At 41.1% G+C, this 23,960-nt stretch overlaps 1 protein-coding gene across 10 annotated transcripts in view; it reads right to left on the bottom strand.

Annotated features, from left to right (window-relative positions):
• TJP1 (tight junction protein 1) overlaps positions 1-23,960 on the bottom strand; it is a 137,450-nt gene that overhangs the window by 28,007 nt on the left and 85,483 nt on the right. For 7 of the 10 annotated variants that reach the window (XM_067534667.1, XM_067534664.1, XM_067534661.1 and 4 more), the window contains exons 14-23: positions 22,026-22,210; positions 21,807-21,902; positions 21,102-21,184; positions 12,663-12,873; positions 11,033-11,133; positions 8,931-9,284; positions 8,243-8,494; positions 6,755-7,639; positions 6,378-6,472; positions 5,506-5,730 (exon numbers count right to left, since the gene is read on the bottom strand). In XM_067534667.1, coding sequence (XP_067390768.1) covers positions 5,506-5,730; positions 6,378-6,472; positions 6,755-7,639; positions 8,243-8,494; positions 8,931-9,284; positions 11,033-11,133; positions 12,663-12,873; positions 21,102-21,184; positions 21,807-21,902; positions 22,026-22,210 — 2,487 coding nt within the window. The remainder of the gene's footprint in view (positions 1-5,505; positions 5,731-6,377; positions 6,473-6,754; positions 7,640-8,242; positions 8,495-8,930; positions 9,285-11,032; positions 11,134-12,662; positions 12,874-21,101; positions 21,185-21,806; positions 21,903-22,025; positions 22,211-23,960) is intronic. The other 3 variants (XM_067534670.1, XM_067534669.1, XM_067534668.1) reach the window with 1 other exon arrangement.

The following is a 23,960-nucleotide window of genomic DNA, read 5'->3' on the forward strand; positions in this document are numbered from 1 at the left end:
GCATGTGACCAACATGCACTGTTTCCTTCTCAATATAAAATAACTTTAAAGATTGTAAACTTTAACTACAAAGATTTATACGCATTTAACCTTAGGCATAGCAAACTATTGATTTCAATAGGGCTACTCACACTGCATAAAGCTAAGCAGAAGTCTCTCTTCAGAATCAGGGCTTCTATATGGTTATTCAAGGCAAGTTGCCAGGAAATGTACAAAAATAGACATTTTATGCAGCAAATATCTAGATGTGCAAGTGTCTTTAGGAGACAAATATAAACTTGGTGGGGGGAGGACAGTAGATACTAATTCTAGGCTCAGAATTTCTTTAACGACACCCCTCCTTTACTTGTTTCATTAGTAATTTCTTATCTGTTAGTGGTTAATCTATATCCTATGAGATTTGTGCAAAAATCTAAGTCATTTTCTTGCTACTGGTGAGTAAGAAAAGCCAAACACCATAACATATTAACAAAAATAACTGGATATTGGGATAAACATCAGTATTTTAATATGCAAAAACCAAACCCAAAGTGCTGTTGCATTTAACTCTGTTATTGCATGCTCCAAGAACACAGTGCATTTGTCTCAGATCTCTTTTGGGTCTACTTTTAAAATGGTCTCAGAAGGCCCTCCCTCTCCAACAACTTCAGGTGTTTATTTTAAACATTAAATACTCTAGTAGGTCCTATTGCAAAATCTGACTAGACTACATGAAGATCACATGCTGAAAAACTACTCTTCATAAAAAGCATCCTGATTAGCACTACGGGAATTTCAGCCCAAAAAGGTATTTTCCTCAATGAGAAATTTGAAGGGAAGAATGAAAATGCCTTCTCCTTCCCATAACCACATAGTTATTGTTGCAACTTTAACCATTAACACTAGTCAGTTTAACAAATTAAAATTACTAATACAACAAACTATCCCCATGCTAGCAGAGTTTAGGATCATGGGTATTCTTCACAAGTGCCCACTCTCCTTAGGAGCCTAAATCACATATTTCAAAAGCTCCTACCTAAGTCCCACTGAAAGTCAATGGGACATCAGTTCCTAAGTACTTCTGAAAATTTGACCCATCATGATGCTATTATGTGATATAGTATGTCCCCCTTTTCCTCTTCAGTGATATACTCCATTACATGGTGGTTTTATGCACGCATATTTTCCCCTTTCCCAATTAATGCCACCATGCAGTCTAGTATCATTGCACTTTTGCTGCCTTTCTATTGTAGTGCAACTGGAGACAGTGCACAAGGAACAGTGCTTCTTTCTGCCTAACAAAATGCCCCTTACAGTACTGCAGGGACACTTTATTTACAGTAGCTAATATAGATTAATCTGAAATGGTGGATCAGTTTTGTCTTCAAAAGGTTTCAATTTTTTTTTAAAAACAAGAAATTCCCTCCTGTATTATCTATTTCCATCTCATTTACACACCACCTGCTTTTCTCAGGGAAATATGCAACACTTCCAATGCACCTACAGTGACATCAGGAATGTTGCCAAGAGCTCACAGTAAAAGTAGACAAGGCTTTTAAAAAGATCCAGTCTCTAAATGTTTCTCTGCTCTCTGAAGAGCTGTCTTGAACCTGATAACTTAACAGATCCAAAAGACAATTTTATGACAGAATTGCGCATTTGCAAACAGCACCAAGAATACTGTCCCTCATCTCCTGAGCATAGTAGGTTTCATATTTGTTAAATCCTGATGAAGTCTTACAGCGCAGCCAGGCTGGACTTTGTTCAGCCATTATTACTCCCACCTTAAGTGGTTATTTTGTTTACAGTTGATTGATTGCATTTCCTTCTTACAGGTTAGACTGTGCAACTCGCTCAGATTTCACCATTTTCTATTTGGTAAATGTGAATTTCTTCTAAATGAATAGACACTAACCTTAACTTTGTTTGAAAGCAAGCACCTATGACAGCAGCAGAAAAGATACAGATGAGGAACCACAGTACTTGTTCATTGACATTGCAAAGCCACAAAGGTGTGCGCTCATTTCTCTCTCAATGTATATTTTGCATTCACAGGATATTCTCAATCAGTGTAGGGTGATTTGTGAAGGTCAGTTAAATTTGGGGCATGCATTACAAACATTTGTGTTAGCTTTGCAAACTTGCACAAGCTCACTCTAACTCATCTAATAGCAATTAGTGCACTTATTTTAAATTGTACTGGGGAACTAGATTTCCAATATTTGTGCCAACTGCTTTGTCTAAGACTACTTGGATTGTCATCAAAATTTAAGAGAAACAGCATTTCAAAACACCTTAATTCAAACTGCTGCTTTGTTCTTCTTACACACTTCTTATTATAAATGGATCTGAACCAATAATTTGCCATCAGTGATTTATCTAATGGATAAATGTATCTTTTGCTCACAGATCAGGATTTCCTCAAACATCATAATCCAAAAGGTGAATTTTATTTATTAATTTTGCCAACTTTTGTACCTCTGCACTGATTGCAAATAGTTCCCTGGAAGTCTTTCATGATAGTCATTCAAGCTGCATTAATTGTGAATGGTCAGAGTAGAGCCAGGATGCAGTTTGTATTCTCTGATCACAACTGCTTCCTAAGCCAATACTCATGTATACAGATTTAAAATTTAGCTTCTTCACATACTCATGTGAAACCGACATTCAGTGGAGATTCATGCCAATAAAGGACATTTCATGGAAGGCGAATACAAAGGGGTGCAATCATGGCCAAATTAATTTTTTAAGTATTTATTTCTGGAGGGTAATTTTGGCCATCTTTGCCCATTTCTATTTTTTTTTTTATTCCTTAAATTGTCCAAACTATTGTTTAGAAATTACTATAACAGCAGCAGCAACAAAATCTTAATGGAAGAAAAATATTAAAGTAACAGAGACATTTGCTTAAGTTCCTCTCATTTCTAGTGTTTGTAATGAATCATACAGAGAAGAAAGCTATTAAAATGCATTTCAGTACTGTGATTTGGTTTGAAAACAATTTTCATTATGCCCCTGCCTCATTTCTACCACAAAACTGCATTTATTAACTAGAGTGGTGTAACTCATTGAAGAGCTGAGGTGCTCAGTGTTAACAGACACTTATATAGAAGGATTAGATTTTTATCAGTAAATGTCAGTAAACATGGATTTCACTGTACACACATAAACCAACAAAATATTTCCATCAATAATAATCAAAAAACTTACAGAGAGGCAAAGAAAAGTGAGAACCTGTTAGAGTTTGATTAAGGATAATTACTTTGTATATTTTGACTTATGATGTTGACAAGGTGTGTTTTAGTGGTTTTTTGAATTCTCAACCTCTACTGCCATTAAATAATTTCCCACAACTGTGAAAATTTAAATTGATAAAAACTGGAAAAAGCTTAAAAGTAAAGACTGATATGCAATGAAATTATAAAAAAGTAAAAATCAAATTACAGTAAGCCTACTTATATAAATTAAATATATAGCTTTTTAAAAAAGTTAACTGATGAGTATTTGAGATTGGCAGCTAACACTATTAAACCACTTTAAAAAATTAGTTCCTTAAAACAAGATACATGGATTACTCAAGAACAAGATGTCGCAGCCCTGTAAAAAATTTCCTATCACCACCACCAATTAACCCCACATTTATTTTTGGAAAAAATAATGAAATATACAGAGTTGCAACCAATGCCTGAGTATTTTGGAGAAAGTTACTAAACAAAGCCTCCAGGCACAGATTAGAAATTGGCTGAATAAGAGGGAACACTCATTAAAACAAAAATCTCTAACTGGGGAACAATATCTTATGTGTGCATATACACACGTAGGGGTATCTTAAGAATCAGTACGGGGGAGCGTATTATCTGATTCATTTCCTTGCTCTTCTATTCTTACTGTCGCAGCGGTGTGTGGGGGTGGGGGCCAGGTCCACTGGGCCGGCCCTTCATGATGCACAGGGGGTGGGGCACACAGGAGATTCTGAGGGCAGCTGGAAGGAGCCCCGGGGCAGGGGTGGGGTGCTGTGGCTGACCAGGAGGAGTTCTCCCCTCCCCCACTACCCCATGGCCAGGGAGTGAAGCTGCCCCACCCAAGCCGGCACTGGGCTGGAGCAGGAAAGTGCAGGGGGGGAAGGGGAGTGCAGCAGAAAGGCCCCCACGCAGGAAGAGGTAAACAGCGTGTCCCTCCTGCAGGTACAGACCCCCCTCCCTGGGGGATGGCACGGTGGTGGGAGCCAGGGACCCCTCCTGCCCTGCACGGAGGAGGGAGGGGGCAAAACAAAGTAGGATATTATTGCAGTATGCAGGTCTCTTACCTAGAAAAGTAGCAATCTAGTAACTGGATGATTTTTTTAAACCATTCAGTTGACTTTTGCAAATTTTAGGTCCCGCCCAAAAAAGATACCTTGCAGCAAATTCAATAAATCATTTGGAATTTTATATACCAAGTTTCACAACTCCTGGACTGCTATTTTCCCCAGAGATTCTTGTGATTTCCCTGATAATGCACCGACACTATTTTACACTCCATAACTGTATCTACGCTGAACTTTAGTGAATTCACGCCCCCATTAGTATAGTGCTGGGATCATTCTATTTGAGAGATTTCCCTAAAAGCCCCAGCACACACAAAGCCTGTGAAAAAGGTACTATCATTTTAAATTTTCAGATGGAGAAAGTGAAGGTCAGAGAGGTGAAGAGTCAGAGTTAAGAATAGAATCCAGGTGCCTTGACTCAGTCCTCTACTCCAGACTCTAGAGCTTGCAATGAGGTAAATGGGTAGAACAAATGACTAGGAACCAGAGAGATCCTAAAACACTGAAAGAACTTGGGAAAGTCTGTTGACTACCCAGTGGTGATATTCTCAATTAAAAACAGAGAAAGAAGTAAAAATGTGTATACACACACACACCACACCATATGCGAACTAAATTTGTGTAGGCGCTTTCATAAAGCTTCTGTACAAATATTCCAAATCAAAGAAGTGGTTCAACACAGGGAACAGATGTTTCCATCTACAGAGAAAGACTTCTAGCATCAACATCACATCCAAAAGGTGCAACGAAGTTGCTCTAGTCTTGGTAAACATCTTATGGCTGATTTGTTAAAGTTTTTGCCTGCAGAACAAAGTTACTTAGAACTGCAATAGAGTTAGAACCTCTTTTCTGGAAGATATTTAATTGCTCAGTATAGCTTATGCTAAGAGAAAAATGTTGTGCACATTGCACTGCCTATGCATCTAAGGGCCAGTAAAATAAATTGTTCAGCTCCAGAAGTCTCTAATTTTCATTAAATTCAACCAAGATACAAATGCAATATTTTTAGGCTTTCAAACGAATTTCACACAAATAAACTCCCTTGACAGTAAAACTGTATTTTTTGTTACGTAATAGCTATGCTTTTTAATCAGGTACCACAATCATTTGGGAATCCATCTTGGTGGTTGTAGAAATTCATATATAGTAAGTTCAGTTTTACTCCTAAAAATACACTTTAAAAATAAATGAATAAGACAACATAAACTGAAAGATCTTACTTAGAATAGTTAGTGAAGTTCAGTTGATTCTGAGGAAGTACTGGCTTAGCTGGCTCAGGGTGATGGCTGGCGGGAACCTGTGCAGAGGGCTTATTTTCAAAACTTCTGCGATCAAAATATGAAAGCTGCTTTCGATAGTATTCTTCATCTTCCTCAGGATCATAGTGATTTGAACGTACTATGTCTTCAGGTGGCTTCACTTGAGGTCTCTGTTGTTCGTGGGCCCTAACCGGCAACAACAACAATGCTTTGCTTTCTTGGTTGTTGGTTTTGGGTATTTTTGTTTTTGCAGTTGTTTATATTTTAATTAATTAGAGTTCCACATTCCAAATGCTTCTTTCTAATCTAGCTAACCACAATGCAATTTACAAGCAACTCTCATACAACTATGTAGAAATATATTAAAGCTGCCTCTCAAATATTAGTCATTGGCATAAATAGAAATACATTTAGTTGCCAAGATATGAAGGCTTATATACGACTAATCAGTGTACAGAGCAAAATCTTTAAGCTTTTAACATATACTGTATTGAGGTTAGTTAACTAAGGAGGCTGTACCATGCAACAGTAAAAATCCCTCACCACTCTTCCTACAACTTTACCCATTTCTAACTTATCTAGAATAAATATTAATAAGGACTCCACCTTGCTTATATCTTTTCTTATGCCATAATTATTTCTTTCTTAAAAGGATCTGATAAAGGGCAAAGTGAAGTTCATCCTTTAAGATAAGTGTCTTAGTGGCTTTTATTACAGATATGCATGTCACACTGATATATGCTTCTACTGTAATTTTAAATACCAAAACAGAAATATCTAATAATTAATATTAGATTACATACTTGTGTGTTAATGATAAATGTTACATTTACCTGTAAGTTGTTTTGTCATGTTCATACTGATTTTGAGAGGTTGGTTTGGGACCACTCACTGTGGCAATGGTAGGTTTAGGTGCTAGTTCTGGAGGCTGTGAAGCAAAGAACTATATGAATCAAAGTATCAATAAGGGGCGCATTTATGTAGCAAATAAGGGGTGCATTTAGTGTAGCAAGATCCCCTAAAATCTTCCACTTCCTGTTTTTAACTTCTAGTATACTGAAGTTAGGTAGCTAAGAAGACAGTACAACAAACAAAGAACTCCCTCTCTATATATACACAGAAAGATTTCACTGTTTCTGGTACAACTTCAGTATACCATCAGTTTAATAATAAGGAAGTGGAAGCTTATTTATATGTATAAATTATTTACCTTGACAGCTGATGTATCATTGAGATCCTTGATTTTTTCCACCGATGCTGATCTTTTGTTTTCAAACATCTTAACTCTAGTTAGCACTGATTGTGGTTTCATGGCTGGATCATCTTCTTCCTCTGTTAGAGATGGCGGTGTAGGCAGTGGTTTATTGCTGGAGGGCAGTACTTCCGGTTTGGTTTGTGATGAAGGGGGGGGAGGAGGAGGAACACCTGCAGCACTATGAGCAGGCTCATACTGTCCTGCTTTAGCATTAAATGCTTGTGGTGGGCCTTGTTCATAGCCCCTCATATGTTGATCGAAGTACTGCTTAGGTTCAGGAGATATTGCTGAAGGGTAGGTCTCGGCTTCTGGTTTATATCTACTGTGAATATCATATCCAGCAGCAGGCTGTTCTTCATATCGCAGTTGTGGTAGACTGAAGTTTTTAGGTGCATGTTCATAGCGAGGCTTGCTGTCATAAATCATTGGAGGTGGTTCTTCAAAGCGAGGTTGTGCTGAATAGTAGCTGCGTTCTGTGCTCTCTTCTGCTCTGGGGTTAAAGTCCCTAGGAGGTTGGTTATCATAAGGTGGTCTTGGCTGGTAGGGCTGTTTTTCATCATAATATGCCCAATGGTCCTCATAGGGAGGTATATGCTCATCATAATGCAGACGAGGGTCATAACCACGAGAAAACTGATCTACATAGTTTGTAGAATCATACCTATATGGTGACTGCTCATACTCTCTACCGGGTTGTTTCTCTGCATACTGAGCCTGGGATTCATAGATCAGATTTGAGTCTCTCTCCTGTCTCTGTACTGGGTGATTAACTGCTGGTTGTTTCAAGACATAGTTCTGTCTAGGTGCCTCCTCGTTAACATATGGATCCTTTTTGTAAACCTGCAGCAAGATAAGATCTCATGTGTAACGTGAAAAAGGTGACTGCGCCTACATTTATTTAAAGTGTTACACAGGATTAGGTAGCTTTGGAGTTTATTTAAACTAAAGAAAAAGCCAAGGGTCACAAACATATTTTGTTTGTTTTTTAAGAATGAATGTCTTCAAACATTAAAATTAATTCCCACATTCTTGAGAATCTATTCAGGTGTTTTATATTTATCTGTTTCCATTTAGTATATGGGAAACCATAACACATTGAGACCAGGTTAGCATCATTTTGAGTACAAAACAGGTTTCTCACAAAGGCTCATTAATAAACAGCATAGAATGTTGATAAAATCAAATATGCAAACTAAAAATAAAACAGACTGAAAGCAACTTTCATTTAAGACTTCTTGTTTTCTAGAAGTAGTGGAAGATGTACAGTTTGAAGCCATGCAAACAAAAAATAGGATGGTTCTTAGTAATTTAGATGCACTGTTGTATATTTCATGAACCCTTAGAAAAATCAAAACGGAATCCTCCAATGAGGAGCAAAACAGAATGATCATGTGCTAGCTCGATGTACAGCAGCAAGTTAGTGCAATGACGCAGCACAGGTACCTTTGTTGGATCTATATGCGGTGATAAGGATGATGACTCTTGATCTCTTAGCATTATGTGAACTCCCTCAGTGCTTGGTGTTCTTAAGGGGTCAGCTTGTAGTTGATAAGAGTTGTAAGGAGCTGGGGTGGGCTCCTCCAGTCTGAGATTAGTTAGGTTTACATTAGGATTAACAGCAGAAGGTGATGAGGTTGCAGGGTTTGTTTCAGGCGACGGGGAAAGGTAAGGGACTGCAGGTGAGGCTTCTGCTTTCTGTGAAGTGTTTAAAATATTTTAAATGTAGTGCTCTTGTATAATGCTATGACTTTCCAGTCTATATTAAAAATAAATACTTGTTTTGATCAAACATCTACAACATGTATAGTTGTTTAAAGAGCACTGACAGAAAATATCAGGCACTAGCACTTTTCAGAAGTTTTAGAAATTAATTTCATCATATTTTACAAAATAAAGCACACATCTAAATATAGAAAGAAGATTGAACTTCAGGTATTTTCACACCAAAATAAATCACAGCTCCTTTATATGAAACAAAATTCTCTAATCCATTCTGGCATTGTTATTGGCAACCCCTGGTGTGCTTTCACAAGATTGCTAGGGACTGTACAAACACAAAAGTCCCTGCTCCAGAGAGATTACACTCTAAGGAGAATACCTCTTATTAAAAAGTGTAAAAGTTGCTGCTTACCGGTTGAGAGGCAGCTGTTTTAAATCCTGGAGAGGATATTCTATGATTTGGCTGGGTCTGAGTTTGCGATGCATAAGGAGGATATGTTTGACTTTCATGATGCATGCCAGAGGAATCCTCTCTTACAGGTTCAGAGGACCGTGTAATAGCAGATTCAGGAGGAGTCCCGCCCTCATCATTGAGCGTTTCATCGAGTTCTTGATCAGTGTAGGCACCCCCTTCTGTATCCGTGTCATCATAGTCTGAAGTGTGTCTACTGTCTGTGCTGTACATGGAATATTCACTACCTGGAGCTGACAGGTAGGAAAGGCGATCATCATGTAAGTCAAGGTCATCGCTTGTAGCACCATCTGCCTGTGGCAAACAAAATGAAATTAAAATTTTCATCATTTTCAAAGGATGCCCTTCACCTTTCATGGAAAACGGGAAAGGACATTTTCTTGTGGAGAGCTAAAAACATATGTAATTCAACATGCTGTATGTACCTGCTTCCAATTTGTGATGGGAAGGTAAAATGCCTGGGTTCTTTAAAGTGATTAAGGACCTGATTTTCAGATGTACTGAACAATTCACTAGGAGCTGTAGCTGCTCAACAACTCTGAACTCCTCTGAAAAATCAAGCTCTTATTGTTGGATGCTGTCATACAAAAATGCTCTGAGGGTATGAGTCTGATAGTTCTCGTCTCTCCATTGCTCCTCTATTTCAGTATCTGCTGGCCTCTCCAGCTACTACACACACGCACTTCCCCTAGTCCCTTGGGATCAACCAGAATGGGGCAGCACATAGGGGGAAATCACACCTTTTCTGTTCCCCCCTCACCAATGGTTCTGTGGGATAAGTGGCATTAGCCACTGCATGCAGCTGAAACTGCAGTGCTCCCATTCCCCACACCCACATATCATATGCCTGCACAAAGGGAGTCTCCCCTACAGGTTAGTAACCACTGCCTGACGGTATGTCTACACAGCAATTAGACACCTGCAGCTGGCTTGTGCCAGCTAACTCAGGTTTTCAGGGCTCAGGCTAAGGGCTGTCCAGTTGTGGGTGTAGACCTTCAGATTTAGGCTACAATCTAAGCTCTGGGACTCTCCTGCCTTACAGGGTCTCAGAGCCCAGGCTCCAGCCTAATCCGGAATGTCTACAATGCAATTAGACAGCCCCTTGACCTGAGCCCCACGAGCCTGAGTCAGCTGACACAGTCCAGCCACAAGTGACTATATGCAGTGTAGACATACTCTTAGAGCCACTAGTTTGAATTTTAGGCATATCAGAGATTAAGAGTAATTCCCATTTGACAGCTGTTTAGTGGCCTACCCAAAATGAATCAGTCATTTCTACTCAGTTTTTCAGGGCTTATCTGCTGTTGGCACTCTTCTTGATATCAAAACCACCAGCGACTGAACGTAATTGATAATGTAACAAAGCACCAGGGTTGGGGTATTTTAGTGTGGTAGTATGGGGAAGCTTACTAAGCAAAGGCCTGTGCTGTGTGTGTTGTGGGATTCATAGATTTTAAGGCAAGAAGGGACCATCAAACTCTACCCTGACCTCCTTCATAAACATAGGCCAAAGAATTACTTCCACTAAGTCCTGTATTTAGCCCATAATTTCTGGTTAAACTAGAGCATATCTTTTACAAAGCCAGCAATCCCGATAAACTTCAATGAACAGATAACCCACCACTGTTTCTAGAACCACAAGGACAAAAACATAGTTAAGTCTCTACTTTTATCTTGCTAGAAATCAGTCTAGAGCTGTTAATAGTTAGTCAGCTGATTCCTTTAGACCTTGAAGCAATAGGCAGAACTAGAAAAAGTTATTTAATTCAAAGAGAAAACGCAATTGTTTTGAAAGCACAACTGAGAGGAACAAAGTCTAGAGAAGTGTACAGATACAGTGGTGACCACTAACAGCAGCACTAATGTCACAAGGATTGTTTTTAAGCAACAAACACCCATCCCTCCCCACAGTTACTTCACAGCAATCTTGATATGAACATGAAAAAGGGAAAGGAAAGCCCACTCACTACTGTATTTATTGTACAAGACCAATAATGTTTTATCATTCCCATTCAAACAAAGGGAAAAGTGACATTTCTTACCTTTCCTTCCGAAACCCATACCAACTGGTTCTGTTGCTGCTGAACTGCTTCCTTCAGTGCTCCATACCAGCCATCATTCATTGAATTCAAGTTAATGGTAGCTAAAAATAAAATGGGATGAATATGACTTCTTAGCTAACATTTCTTTTTCATTTTGAGAAAGTTCTTGACCATTACCACCAAATGCAATGTGAACTGTGAATTTAAATCTCTCTTGGGGCACTCCGCATACATATTTATTGTATGTCTGCCTTTTATATAAAAAGTATTTTGGGGCATTTTATCACAGTTAACAATGAGAGCTGAGTTCAAGCACAATTTTACTCTAAAAGATACTCTTAATATGGCCTCTTCACTAAAATTCTTTCCTCTTGTGTTTGTTATTCAGCATCCTGTTTGCTTCTTTCAGATTTCATTATAAGTTTCGACTGATTTTTACTCCTGTTGGCCTTCCCAAGCCAACACAGCTAAGAGACATTGAGGTGGATTAAATTCCTACCTGTGTTTCAGCAAGACAGATCTTTATTCAAGTCCATCTGAGACTGCACAAAATAGAGCAGATGTAATTTGGTCTGCAAAACCCATATTACTAGTGATGTCACTCATGGAAGAAAGAACCTAGCTTGATTCAGACTGATTTTTGCTGGCAATTATGAATTTTTTTTTTAAACTAGAGAAACTGATCACATTTGATTCAGAAATTAAATATAGAAAACCGCAGCATCCTACTATGTCAATTTTTACAGTTGCTTTCAAAGCAGAATCATGTGTTAAGCCATCACAGCTCTCCCACCATTAATACTCTTTGCAATTATGGGGCAACAGATAAATCTGAAAGTGAATCAGGACTAAAGAGCAAGAAGGAAGGCCAGTCGTGGATACAGTGGGAATCAGTCACAGGGGGAGCAGGATAGAATACCAAGAAATGGAAAAAAGAGCTTGGGAAGGAGCCAAATGTGCCAAGGATCATGAAGGGAACTGTGGTCTGCTGCCGCCTCTTCATGAGAGGCAGGAAGAAAGGAGAAATACAAGAAGAAAAGAACCCCACAGAATACACATTAGTACTGATACTGGCAGAGCTTTGAAACTTTTGAAAACCACTAGCCAACTTTTTATTAAAATTTGAGGGGTTTAGCTGTGATGGGTTCTACTGGTACCCAGTTAGCTAGCAATACAAATCTAAAAATCTATGGCAGAGGCCCCCAAACTGTGGAGTGTCCCCCTGGGCATGGAGGAATTAATTGTGTGTGTGTGTGTGTGTGTGTGTGTGTGTGTTTGGGGGGGGGGGGGGGGGGGGGGGGAAGCGCGCGGAGGACAGCAGGGCCCAGGCCAGCCCCATGCATATCATGAATATGCATTAATTGCCATAGATCAGTGGTCCCCACACTTTTTATGTCACCCCTCTCCTTACCCGTCCACCCCGCCCCCGGCTGGGAGGGGTGGGGAGGCAGACAGGTAGGGGAGGCACAACATAAAAAGTGTGTGTGTGTGTGGGGTGGGGACGACACCACTGATCTATGGCAATTAATGCATATTTACAAGAGATGCTGTTTGAACCTCTGTTGGATACATTACCCTACCCCAATTTAAGTTGGGCTTAGTTCATAAACATTTCTTGCTGTTTACATACTTGTGAAGAGATGATGATTATTTTTCCGTAGCTTGTGAGCTCTTTCATACAATTTTCTGGCACTTTTCCGTGATTCTGGACACAGTCTCATTCTCATGGTCTTTACACCCAGCTTGGAATCAGGGTTCAGGAACACCACAATGGGATACCATTGTGCATAATTCAGACGATCCACTGCATTTGGAGTGACATCTAATAAAGCATGTTTGTCCTGCAGAGAAAAGTAGTACATATGCAAGAAAGTAAAGTTTTCAAGCTCTCTCTAGATCATGCATTTTTAATGTCTTCTACAGATTCGTTTTCCATTTCCCTTACAGAATTCACTATTGCATCTAGGTACTGATAAATAACTAACTCACTAACCTTTTCTATTCTGATAATGGGAAAATATATGGGAAATCCCAATATAGCTAGGCTGCCTATGCCATCAGTCCCATCAATATCAGTGCTACTTTAAATTGATATGCCTAACCATGAACTGTTATTACCTATAATGCATTTTAACCCCTGTAAATCAGCCTAGAAAAAGGGCAAGCCACAAAGAGGCCCTGTACCAGAGAAGAAACAAAGTCTGAGGTCACTAGGAAGAAAGGCCAGGTCCAGATTCCTATGCAGAGCTAGTTTTCATGTCTCTTCCAAGAAATCCCTGCCCTGCACATGGGACTTGACCAGCTTGCCCCTGCCAGAGTCAATTTCAGGAACACAGAGTATTAGAAGTCTCCAGGAACCTAAATGAGGGAGATTGGCATCACTTTCTTCAATTAAGTGATCTCATTTGCATAAAGAAATGCATGTGAGCACCGCATCCCAGCTGCAAGGTCCCACCCTGTCTTCATGTGAGGAGAGCAGAAGAGTGTAGGCAACTTAGAACAGCAGTAATGGAGCAACAGAGACTTCCTGAAACAGAGCCTGGAAGCACGTCCAGGTTGAAGAGTTTAATGGCAAGAAGGGGAAATTAAGTTTTTCAAGTGATAGTCTGCATTATATTCCACAACTGGTTACTGCATGCCCAGGGCACATGCATTGGAGAACTTTTTAGTTAGCAGTACCTGGAGAGGTGGAACATTCACCCTTCATTTCATGAACCTGAGCAAGGTATAAAAGGCAGAACAGCTCAGTACTGCCCATGATTCCACATTGTGAAGCACAAGTCCCTGGGCATAAAGCACTGCCCCTCCTGGGAGGCCATCATACCTCTCAACAGCCACACAGATGACTGTTCTGCCTTGGCAAGAGGCACGTTCTGGACCAGTGAGAGATCTGTAGGTCCTTTTCAAAGCTGGCCCAGCATTCAAGGAAGTAGTGCTTGAGGGCCTTTTCTTGCTGGGAGAAGTCCATACACCCAGACTTGGATCCTGAGCCCCGGACCACTGAACGTTGTGTGTGTGTGTGTGTGTGTGGGTGTGTGGGGGGGGGGGGGGGGGGGGGGGGGGAGGGGGGAAGGAGGGGAAAGAAGAACGACACGACTAGACATCCTCAAGGTTTGCATCAAAAACACTATCAAAACAAATGGAGATGCTCTCCCCAAAGTAGCCTTGGTACCAATGGAGACTCAGGTCCAGCCAGCCAGAGAGCCAGGAGAAAAGAGGTGTAGAATGCCTGCCCTACACTTGGACATTAAACCTCAAAAAATGACAAGTCTATCAATTATCAAAGATATATCAAAGCTAAGGAAAAGCTCCCTGAGCACTGGGGCAAGCACCAACCAGGATGTCCCAAAAGTCTCACCTACCATGGTCTCAGCCATGCTGGAACAGCCTCAAATGGGGCATGACCCAAAGCTTCAACCCGTACTGGTTCTGTGACCATTCATACCAGCTCCCAGAGCCTCCCCTACCATAAAATGTTAACTTATGGGATATATGGGTCCTGTAAGCACTCCTGTTTGCCAAGGACCCAGCTTCTCCAGAGTACTTCAGGCACTGGTCAAATATGCTCTAACCCTAAAGCACCTCCATCTCCTCCACGGATCCAACAAAAGTTAAAGATCTGCAGTCAACACCACTTTCTCCTCACTAGGCCCTGTTACCAAACAAGGCATTCGCCACTCCAGAGACCTCAAAATCAACCAGCGCCTTATGCAGCAAGTAGCTGTAACCTTCAAGATCACCACAGAAAAGGTGCAGTGTTTGCCGCACAGGCTGCTGACATATTAAATTCATCTGTACTAGGCTGCGTAGCAATATCCATGAACCTGCTGGAACCAGCCAAGGTCTTGTGGCAAATTCCAACGTTGGTAGCTCCAACCTTGAAACAGGTTGACAAGACAGTACCAGCTACTGGCCACAGCTACAAATAGTTCTTCTCACTCAGTACTGAAATTGCTAGTTGTAACAGTGGTGAATTAATATATGTGCCAAAATTGACACCAGAAGATAAGGAACAGAAGCAAATGGACTTGCTTGGTAGGAAATCATAGTATGTTGAGCCTCCAAATGAGCATCTCAAATGGTCAAGTTGTCCTGGGAAAGTATGGCCTTGTCAACTGGGGCACAACAGCACAATTTGTGGATAGGTTCCCACAGGAATCAGTTCCAGGCCTTGGCATCAGAGGGGCTGCTGGTAGGAAAAATAACCCTTCCTGCAGCCGTAGAGGTGGAAGAGACAGCTCCTAGGGCAATAGGAACGTAGTGATGAAGCAGCATTTGTCCTGTATATGCTCTTCTGGGGTTCCAAAGGAAAAATAGATGACAACTGAGGATCTGCCCCCTTTGAAAACTGTTCCTTGTTCCATGACAAGACTGATGAAGCCATGGCTCTATGGGGGTCTATATTCTGGCCATCAAGAGGCAGCACTTTAGGCCTCAGGCCACGACTGGGGGAAGGACTCTTGCAATGTGTGCAGGGGAAACTTATTCAGGGGCAGCAGAACCAAGGAGGCAGTTGGGGCTAGTGCCCCCATAATAGAAATATTGAGAGTGCCTATTCTATTTTTCCATCCCCATACAATTTCCTCTGTACCTAGGGAGGATATAAGACAGGGCAACTTGGGCCCTGCTCCTCCTCCAGCCTGGAAGCTGGGGAGAGGGGGTGCCTAGAGGCAGAGGAGGGGGAGGCCTGACTGAGCTGCATCTTTTGGAGCATGAGCGAAGGCTGTTTTCCCTCCATGACAGAAGCCACTGCCAGTTGTGTAGATGCAGCAAACAGGGCAGGGAGGGTGGCTGCTCTCAGTGCTTGGGATGGTGGAATGGAGACACCATGTACCACAGCTGCCCTGATCACACTGCTTCATCAGCTTGCCTTGCATCTAGGATTCCACTTACTGGGAGCACACGACATGCTAGCAGACAATCTGAGCAGACATTTCAAGAAGAGCCGCATACGGTCAGTGCCTCAGGGAACTCTATCTTTGTGAGATGGGGGAATCCCGCATCTTGTCCACAGTTGCAAACAGATCCAAAAGCAAGTGCCACAGATACCACATGAGGAGAGGCAGAAGTCCAGGTCCCTTTCAGGAGCATGCCTCCTTTCTTGGATGTGGGGATTTTCTATGCCTCCCCCCCATCCCGTTGCTTCTGAATGTGTTGCAGAAGATATGGCATGAGAAGGCGACAGTGATCTTGCTGGTCCCAGCACGCCCAAAGGAGATCTAGTACTCAGGCCTACACAACCTCTCAAATCACACTTCTGGTGATCCCAAATCATTTGAATGAGAGTGAGGGTGCCCAGATCTCCCCTCTCCCTATGTGACAACAAGGCTACTTGCTGGTGGATGCCAGCAAAAAAGTCATGTTCAAGCGCAGTGCAAGAGATACAGATAAACAGCAGAAAGGAGCCAACAAGGACAAAGTATCTACCAAAATGGATGAGATTCACCAAATATGCCAATTCATCACATTCAATCAGATTGGGCAAGAATCCAGGATATACTAGAAACAGACAGGACTCGTGTTAAATTTAATATGGATGCACGCAGCAGCCATATTGGCCATTTACCCACCGACTGACTGTACCCTCTGTGTTCTCGTACCCAATATAGCAAAGGGATCCCTGGACTGCATCTCTACACTCCTTCCGCCAGTTAAGGATCCTACCGCAGCATGGGACCTCAACCTGGTCCTCTTCAGGCTCTTGAAAGCCCCATTCAAGCCTATGGCAACACAGTCAGAGTTCAAGGTCAGAAGGGACCACGAGATCATCCAGTCTGACTTCCTGTATCACAAGCCACCAACACTTGTGCGTTGAAAATGATCCTGACCTATGAAAAATACAGGAACCTTCTGTAGGACGGATGTATCACCATGTGGAAGTATGCATCTTCAAGACCAAGGGAGAGCAATCCCTGAATTTAGAGAAGCCATATAATTGTCAGAGTCCCCATCCTGAACTTTTGAGACCTCATTAATTTATTTATGAGTTTTAAATCTAAGATCGGTCTCCAATCTCCATTTTTCTTTGACATAAGGAAGTACTTTGAGTAAATGCCTCTTCCTTTTTGCTGATCAGGGACCAGCTCTATTGCCCAGTATTAAGGGATTTTTTTCTTGTCTTAGTGAGAGCTCGTCAGAAGGGTCCATGAAGAGGGATGGGGGAAAGTGGATGGGGAGGGAGGGAAGTAAAATGGAGGATTTAGCCCAATAGTATTATTTCCAGCATCCATTTGTCTGAGGTGACACGCTCCCATGCTTACTGGAAATGGGAAAGTCGGTCTTCACCCATCTGGGGGAAAAGTGAGCAACTAGTTGCATCTGACAGGCCAAAGAAAGGGAAGGGTCTGAAACTTTGACCATTCCATCAAAACTGGTGCTTTGAAGATGAAGTCTACTGTGAACTTGCATCAGGTTAGCAGATCTCTTTTTTCTGGAACCTATTTCTCTTGGAGGTTCCACTGGTCTGTGGAACCCAGAGAATTCCATCAGACAGGATCTGTGGTCTGTTTGTGATCTACTGAACATTCCTTTGTTCTCAGGAGCATAGAGGCCCAGTGAATGTAACATGATTCTGGAGTCAGTATTCTCCATGAACAACTTCAGTCCATCAAAAGGGAGATCCTCTACCATATTCTTGACTTCTCTGGGAAACCAGTGAATATAGCCAGGGTGCCCTGCGTATCATCACCGCTATGGAGAATGAGTAGCCTGTGGTATCTGCAGCATCCAGAGCTGCCTGAAGGGATGTCCTGGTCAGTAACGGTATCTCAGCAATGATAAGCCTGAAACTGTTCCCTTTGGTCTGGCGGAAGGTATTGAATAAAAGAATCAAATTTTGCATAATTTGTGAAGTTATATTTGGCCATCAGTGCTCAATTTGCGATGTGGCATTCTAGGGTTGTGGATGAATAGGATTTCCTCCCTAGAAGGTCCAGGATCTTCTGATCTTGGTTGTATGGGGTGAACTTATAACAGTGTTTGCCCCATTCATTCACCACATCAACCATCCAACAGCTGGGTGAAGGGTGGGAAACCTAACACTTTTAGAATCCACGGTGGGAACATATTTTTAATCAGCTCTCTTATACATAGGTGTTACTGTGGCTGGGGTTTGCTAACCTGTTTTTGCAGGTTCCAGCAGAGTCTCGTTGATAGGAAGGGCAACTCTGGATGGTGTCAGAGTGAAGAATATCCAACTGCTTGTGTAATGATTCTTCGACCTCCTTGAGAGGTATTTGTAGGGAGTATGCCATCTGTTGCAATGAGGTCTTGAAATTTCAGAAAATCACCAGCCATAGATAGAGGAGGAAGTATTACGGTCTCATCTCATGAGGACGATATGGTAGTCTGAGGGAAGCTTTTTTGTCTGCTCTCGCCTCCTGATCCTCAAATACTTCCTCCCGCTGAGTGTTGTGCTGGGGAGGAGAGACTTGAGTTTTCCTATCATCTCGATAGGAGAGAGTCAGGGTCCTGGCGAACTGGTGGAGATAAGCTGCCTTAGGGTTCCCATACAGCCATTGAGGACCATATCTGGCTGGAGGTGGCATTCATGCTCCCCAGAAATCCTCCGTTTCTTTGAGAAAGAGGGGTCTTATGTAGGTATGTAGGAGAACCCTGGATAGACACTGATAATACTGAAGGGAGGTCGCATTCATCATCGTCTTCCTTCTCTAAGGGAAGCTATGACTGAAAAGGGGGATGAACTGGGAAGTGTATGAGGTCCGGCAACTGAGTGGTCTCAGTACCGAGGGACGCTCTGTACTTGCAAGCAATGAACACACTGATTCAGCAGGCACTGATAAGTCCTTTCGTTACCTAAAGTCTTGAGGTACAGAGCAGACTTGCAGTATTGAGTGAGGCTGTAGTACCAAGTGAGTGGAATGCTTGCCCTGGCAAGGTTGTACCAAGGATTTTGAGTGCTTTTACAGAAAGCACTGATGTAGATGGAGGCTTAGTTTTTACACGGTGTTCAAGAACCCGAGAGGAATACAGGGGGAGGGGTTAAGTCTGACGGTACTGATCTTCTGTGTTTGCTTTGGCCATCTCCACCAAATGGTACTGGAGCCTTCTTGGAGCCAGGCTTACTCTTAGAAGTATGGTGTTTTCCCACCTCACCAATACCTGAGGAGCCCTTTACCTCTGTGGTACTGACCCTCAAGGTCTAAGTCTCAGACCACTGACTAGCCAAGAGAATGAGATCTTTTTCAGGTGGACTCAACAGGAAAATTACAGCACCTCTTCTTGGGATCTTTAGAGGAGGTCTCTAAGGCTTTCCCTTTTCCAGGAGAGTGTTGCACCAAGCTTGATGGGGCGCTAGATACCCCCAGAGACTGATATGCAAAAGGGGGAAAGGGGTGGTCTCCTGACCTAGCACCACAGCAGGGCAAAGGGAGCACTCCTTCATTAACAGTTGCAGCTTGATTTCCCAGTTCTTTCAAGCCCTGGATCTGAAGGCTAAACAGAAGTTACACTTCTGTGGGACACGGGACTCCCCTATGAAGTGAACACACTTAGAGTGTCTGTCACCAACCAGAATGGTCTCTACGCGTGCGGCAGCATTTAAACCCCAGGGAACTGGGCATGTCCCTTTCAGAGAGGGCCTCTGGGGAGAAAATAAAGCAATCTTCTAAATAATTAGTTCATAGTTCGTTAAACTGGTTAACTTACTAACTAAAACGAACTAAGTTAGCCCAAAGTCAGAAAGTAGATAAGGCACGCATGCTAAGCTGTGTCTCAGGCCAAGGCAACTGAGAAGGAACTGAAGGCGGTTTACCTGCACCACCTGCTATGGCTTTGGTGCAGGGCACGAGGATGTCAGAGCGCATGTGTGGGCCAAATGGACATTGCTAATGAAAATCTCCAATCAGAGGTGCATGAGGCGCACCCTGAAATGGAAGACTTATAGGGACACTACTCAAAGAACATCCCTTACTGCCCAAGTAAGTAATATTTTATTCCAGCTTGTGGTGAGGGGGGGGTGCTGGAATTGTATTTCAGTGACTGGAGGCTAGGAATTTGGGCATGGGAGGTCAGAAAAGTGTGTATGAATTATAACTGGAAAGACTAGAAAGGGACGAATAGTAGAGGGCAGAAAGGCAGAAGGTAGAGAGAGATGGGAGCTTATTCAAGCATGTTCAGTATTAGGGCTTTAAAATTTGTTACTGACTGGTCTATGTCTTTGTGCGCCCATGCTAGTAAGAGATGATAATAGTCACTGGAGCAGGGTCTGGAACTCAGGCATCCCCCATGAGGACCTTAACAACTGAGGTATAGAGTCACTCATACTCTCGCTTTCTCTCTGGACAAGTGAGTATTCAAGTGTTTTATACCAAGTGGAACAGCTTCAACAGGACAGACTGAAAGACACCCACCGCAGAATAGCCATTAACTTAGTGGTTAGGCACTCACCTGGAAGGAAGGAGGCCTGGGTTCAAGTCCCTGCTCCAGAGCAGGGATTTAAACCTGGGCTATTGGGCATAAGGAGGCATCACGGCCAACCTTCTCTCTGAATGGTGTCTAAATCACACTGTGAATCTATCCCCCAAAACACTGATGTTTTGATGTCAAAAAGGTTTCCTTAGACATTTCTAAATTTTTCTTTTTTCATTTCCACAACTCCCTGAAATTGACACAAATTTGCTAAATGTTTTGTTTCACCTTCAGTGAAAAAATGTTTTACCTAAAAGATTTTGCCCAGCTTCAGTAATGAGCCCAGATAAGTGCTCAATCTGATAAAGAACAAGGCATTTTTCTTTACATCAACTTTTAAAAGCTTCTATATAGAGAAAATAATTTCATTCAACATTATCATTGTTTAATTTATATAAACAGAGTATAAAAGTTAGTGTGCCTAGAGACAAATTATGTATATATTTTTTGCTTTTTTTAAATCTGATTTATACTTTGATATTTATGCCATTGTATGTAAAAACCTCAGTATTTCTTGTTATGGATATTAGGTTTATTCACATGATTAGTCATTCATTCAATTAATTCAGCTCCTGTTCACTCATTTCTTTTCACAGTCAACTACACATTTAATAAAACAAAGCATATTTTTACCACTTACTCTGTCAATTATCTGTTTTATTGTATGAAGACGAATAATGCCAGAACTACGTTGGTCAGTACCAGCATCTCTTGGTTCACTTTCTGTTCAAGAGAACACAGTTAAAGTAATAATTTCTTAGCCACCTATTTATTGGTCAATTATACAATCCTGTTTATACCCCCGTTAATATAAAACGACCATCTCCTTTTCTAGCTCAAAATACTGGTTCAGACATTATTTAAGTTACGGTGCTGAAGATATACTTCTTACTTAAAAATAATGCAGGAATTAAATCATTAGTTCTACAGTTTAGTTATATAATCCTAAGAATTTGCTAGGTATTTACTAGGGATCTTCATTCTGAATGCTTTTTGCACAGTACTGAATTAAGGGGAGGGAGGGAAGCCTGAGGAAGCTTAGCATGTTACAGGATTGGGTCCTATGACAGCAACAACAATAAATTGAGTTTGCATTCATAGGAATGTTTCCTGAAGAGTCCTCTAGCAAATCTTTATTACTTTACCTTTAAGGTATCTGTATCAATCACTAGTTAATTGTGACTGAATATAAGCCTTTTAGAGTGCTTCCATAAATTGCTGACAATGAAAAAAAAGAGACTTTAAAACATTAACAGCTGCAGGAATAATGTAGGAAAAGCTAGAAAAATAGGTGATTATATCATTATAATTTTATATTAATTTAATCAAAGAGAGAGAGATTTACTTGCAACTTGATAAATATCTGGTTCTTCTCTTGCCAGTTTCTCTCGTGCAACATCAGCAATTGGTCCAAAGATGGTTACAGGCCTGAGAAAGCCAGCTGGAATAAGAAAAATCAAAGCAAATTGACTTAAATGTATTTTATGAGGCTATTTTTCCATCATGAAGATTAAAACGTTGAACTGAAACAGCAAATATTTTAATCTTTTTAAAAGGAAGCTACCTTCCCGAAGAACAACTCTTTCATATGCAGGAAATTTGGTCTGAACAGGTTGGGCAGAAAGATCTTCTCTGCTTTTTCGGAGATTTCTCTTTGAGCTGCGTAGGCCGCGGAACCTCCAAAAATCTGCACGATCCCCCCCTGCTGTCTTTGGAAGTGTGTACTGTACACTAGCTAGTTGTTCAGCTCTAAGTGGAGAAAAGATTCCAGGAGTCAAAAAAAGACAAAAAACCCCAACCAAAAAGCAAGCAAATCAGCTTTTGAAATGACACTTGATTAACAGTTTAAACCTGTAAACACATTATAATGACGCAACAGGCTGACGTACCACTAATCACCAATGAGGGGTTCCTCACGTTTTCCACTACATCTTAACACAGTAATTGGCTTTTGGATCCTTCTCCTGCCATTGGTGATCATTTAACACTGATGAGGCAACTACAGCAATTGCTTACAAAGCAGGGTGAAATCAATTGACTTTTTTTAATTTAAAACAGTTTTTTTTTTAAAAATCAATAAAATACTAAATTTCTATCTCGTTTAAAAAACAACAGTTACAATTAAATTTCATCATAAACATGCTAAACCTACACTTACAGTCTCATAAAAATGAATTAATAGCTCTAGTCTGTTCAGCCTAAGTACCAGCTCTTGCTTCTTGAAAGTTCTGGGCTTTGTTTCTGTTTCTCAGCAGACTAAAGTCACATGTGCAAAGAAAGACACAGACTGCATAGGATTGTTGTTTTGTGCTTATGTGCTGGTGGAGCTGGGCCAAGCAACGCAGGGGAGTTAGTTAAGAATATTTTCATTGTTTGGTATTATTCACTCCATGCTGCAAACGTAGCAAAGACGAGAAGAAATGGAGGGATGCTCCTTAATAACATAGCTGCAATGCCCATTTAATGCATCTTTTAGCCAAAGACTTAAGTACATCTTCTCCAGGAATAAAAGAAAGTTGTTGAAGTCGCAAAATACTTCCGTAACAACCATTTTGTTTCAGCTTCATTGAAGAGAGCAGGAGGATCCAAACTAATTCTCCCTCAAGATATTCGATGGAATTCTATGGTTGATTGTTTTGAACAATTTATTAAGAACTGGCGTATTCTCATAAAACTTTGTAAAGAAAATCGTGATACTTCCATCTATTTTATCTCATCCAAAGTAATTAACATTGGATTAAAGAGGAATGTAGAGGGTATGCTCAGTATACTGAAGCCTATATCCATAGCCTTAAACAAACTTCAGAGAAATTGTTGCTGCATTGCTGATGCTGTCGAAATTTGGAAGGCACTTCAAGAGACATTGAAGAAAGAAAGAAATACCTCACCAGAAAGTTAAACTGCAGGCAATAAAGAAGCAAATGGATCAAGCACTAACTCCACCTCATTTTCTTGCGAACATTCTCGATGCCAGATATAAAGGTAGATGCCTAACTTCTGAAGATGATGCTGCTGCCATGTCAACTCCTAAGTTATGCCAGTTATAATAAATTTCAGGGCTGGAGCGGAACCATTTAAACAGTACATGTTTACTGATGATGTTTTGAACAAAGTCACTCCCCTGAATTGGTGGAAATGATTACCAGGCACCTTCAAACAGTTCCTTCAGTTGCTAAGCCAATTTTTCATAGCAGTAGCTTCCTCTGCAGGCACAGAGAATATTTTCATTGTTTGGTATTATTCACTCAAAGCTAAGAAATCGACTGGGTGTTGAAAAAAAGCAGGAAAACTAATATTTCTGTTTCAGTCTATGAAGAAAAATGACAGTGGGAGTGGGGAAGATGAGAGCTAGTTGTAGAAGTTTTTAAGGAAAGTGTACGTTTAGGGTTGTGATGACTTGTCTGTTTGGAGTTAATAAAATTTTGAAAATCAAAAAAGAAAAAGTTTAAGGACAACCATCAGCTGGCAACTCAGGAGACTGCTGCAATTGCAAATGTGA

Source organism: Emydura macquarii, unplaced genomic scaffold (assembly GCF_026122565.2).
Source record: "Emydura macquarii macquarii isolate MOO-44397 ecotype Brisbane River unplaced genomic scaffold, CSIRO-AGI_Emac_v2 contig_3451, whole genome shotgun sequence".
NCBI classification, from domain to species: domain Eukaryota; kingdom Metazoa; phylum Chordata; order Testudines; family Chelidae; genus Emydura; species Emydura macquarii.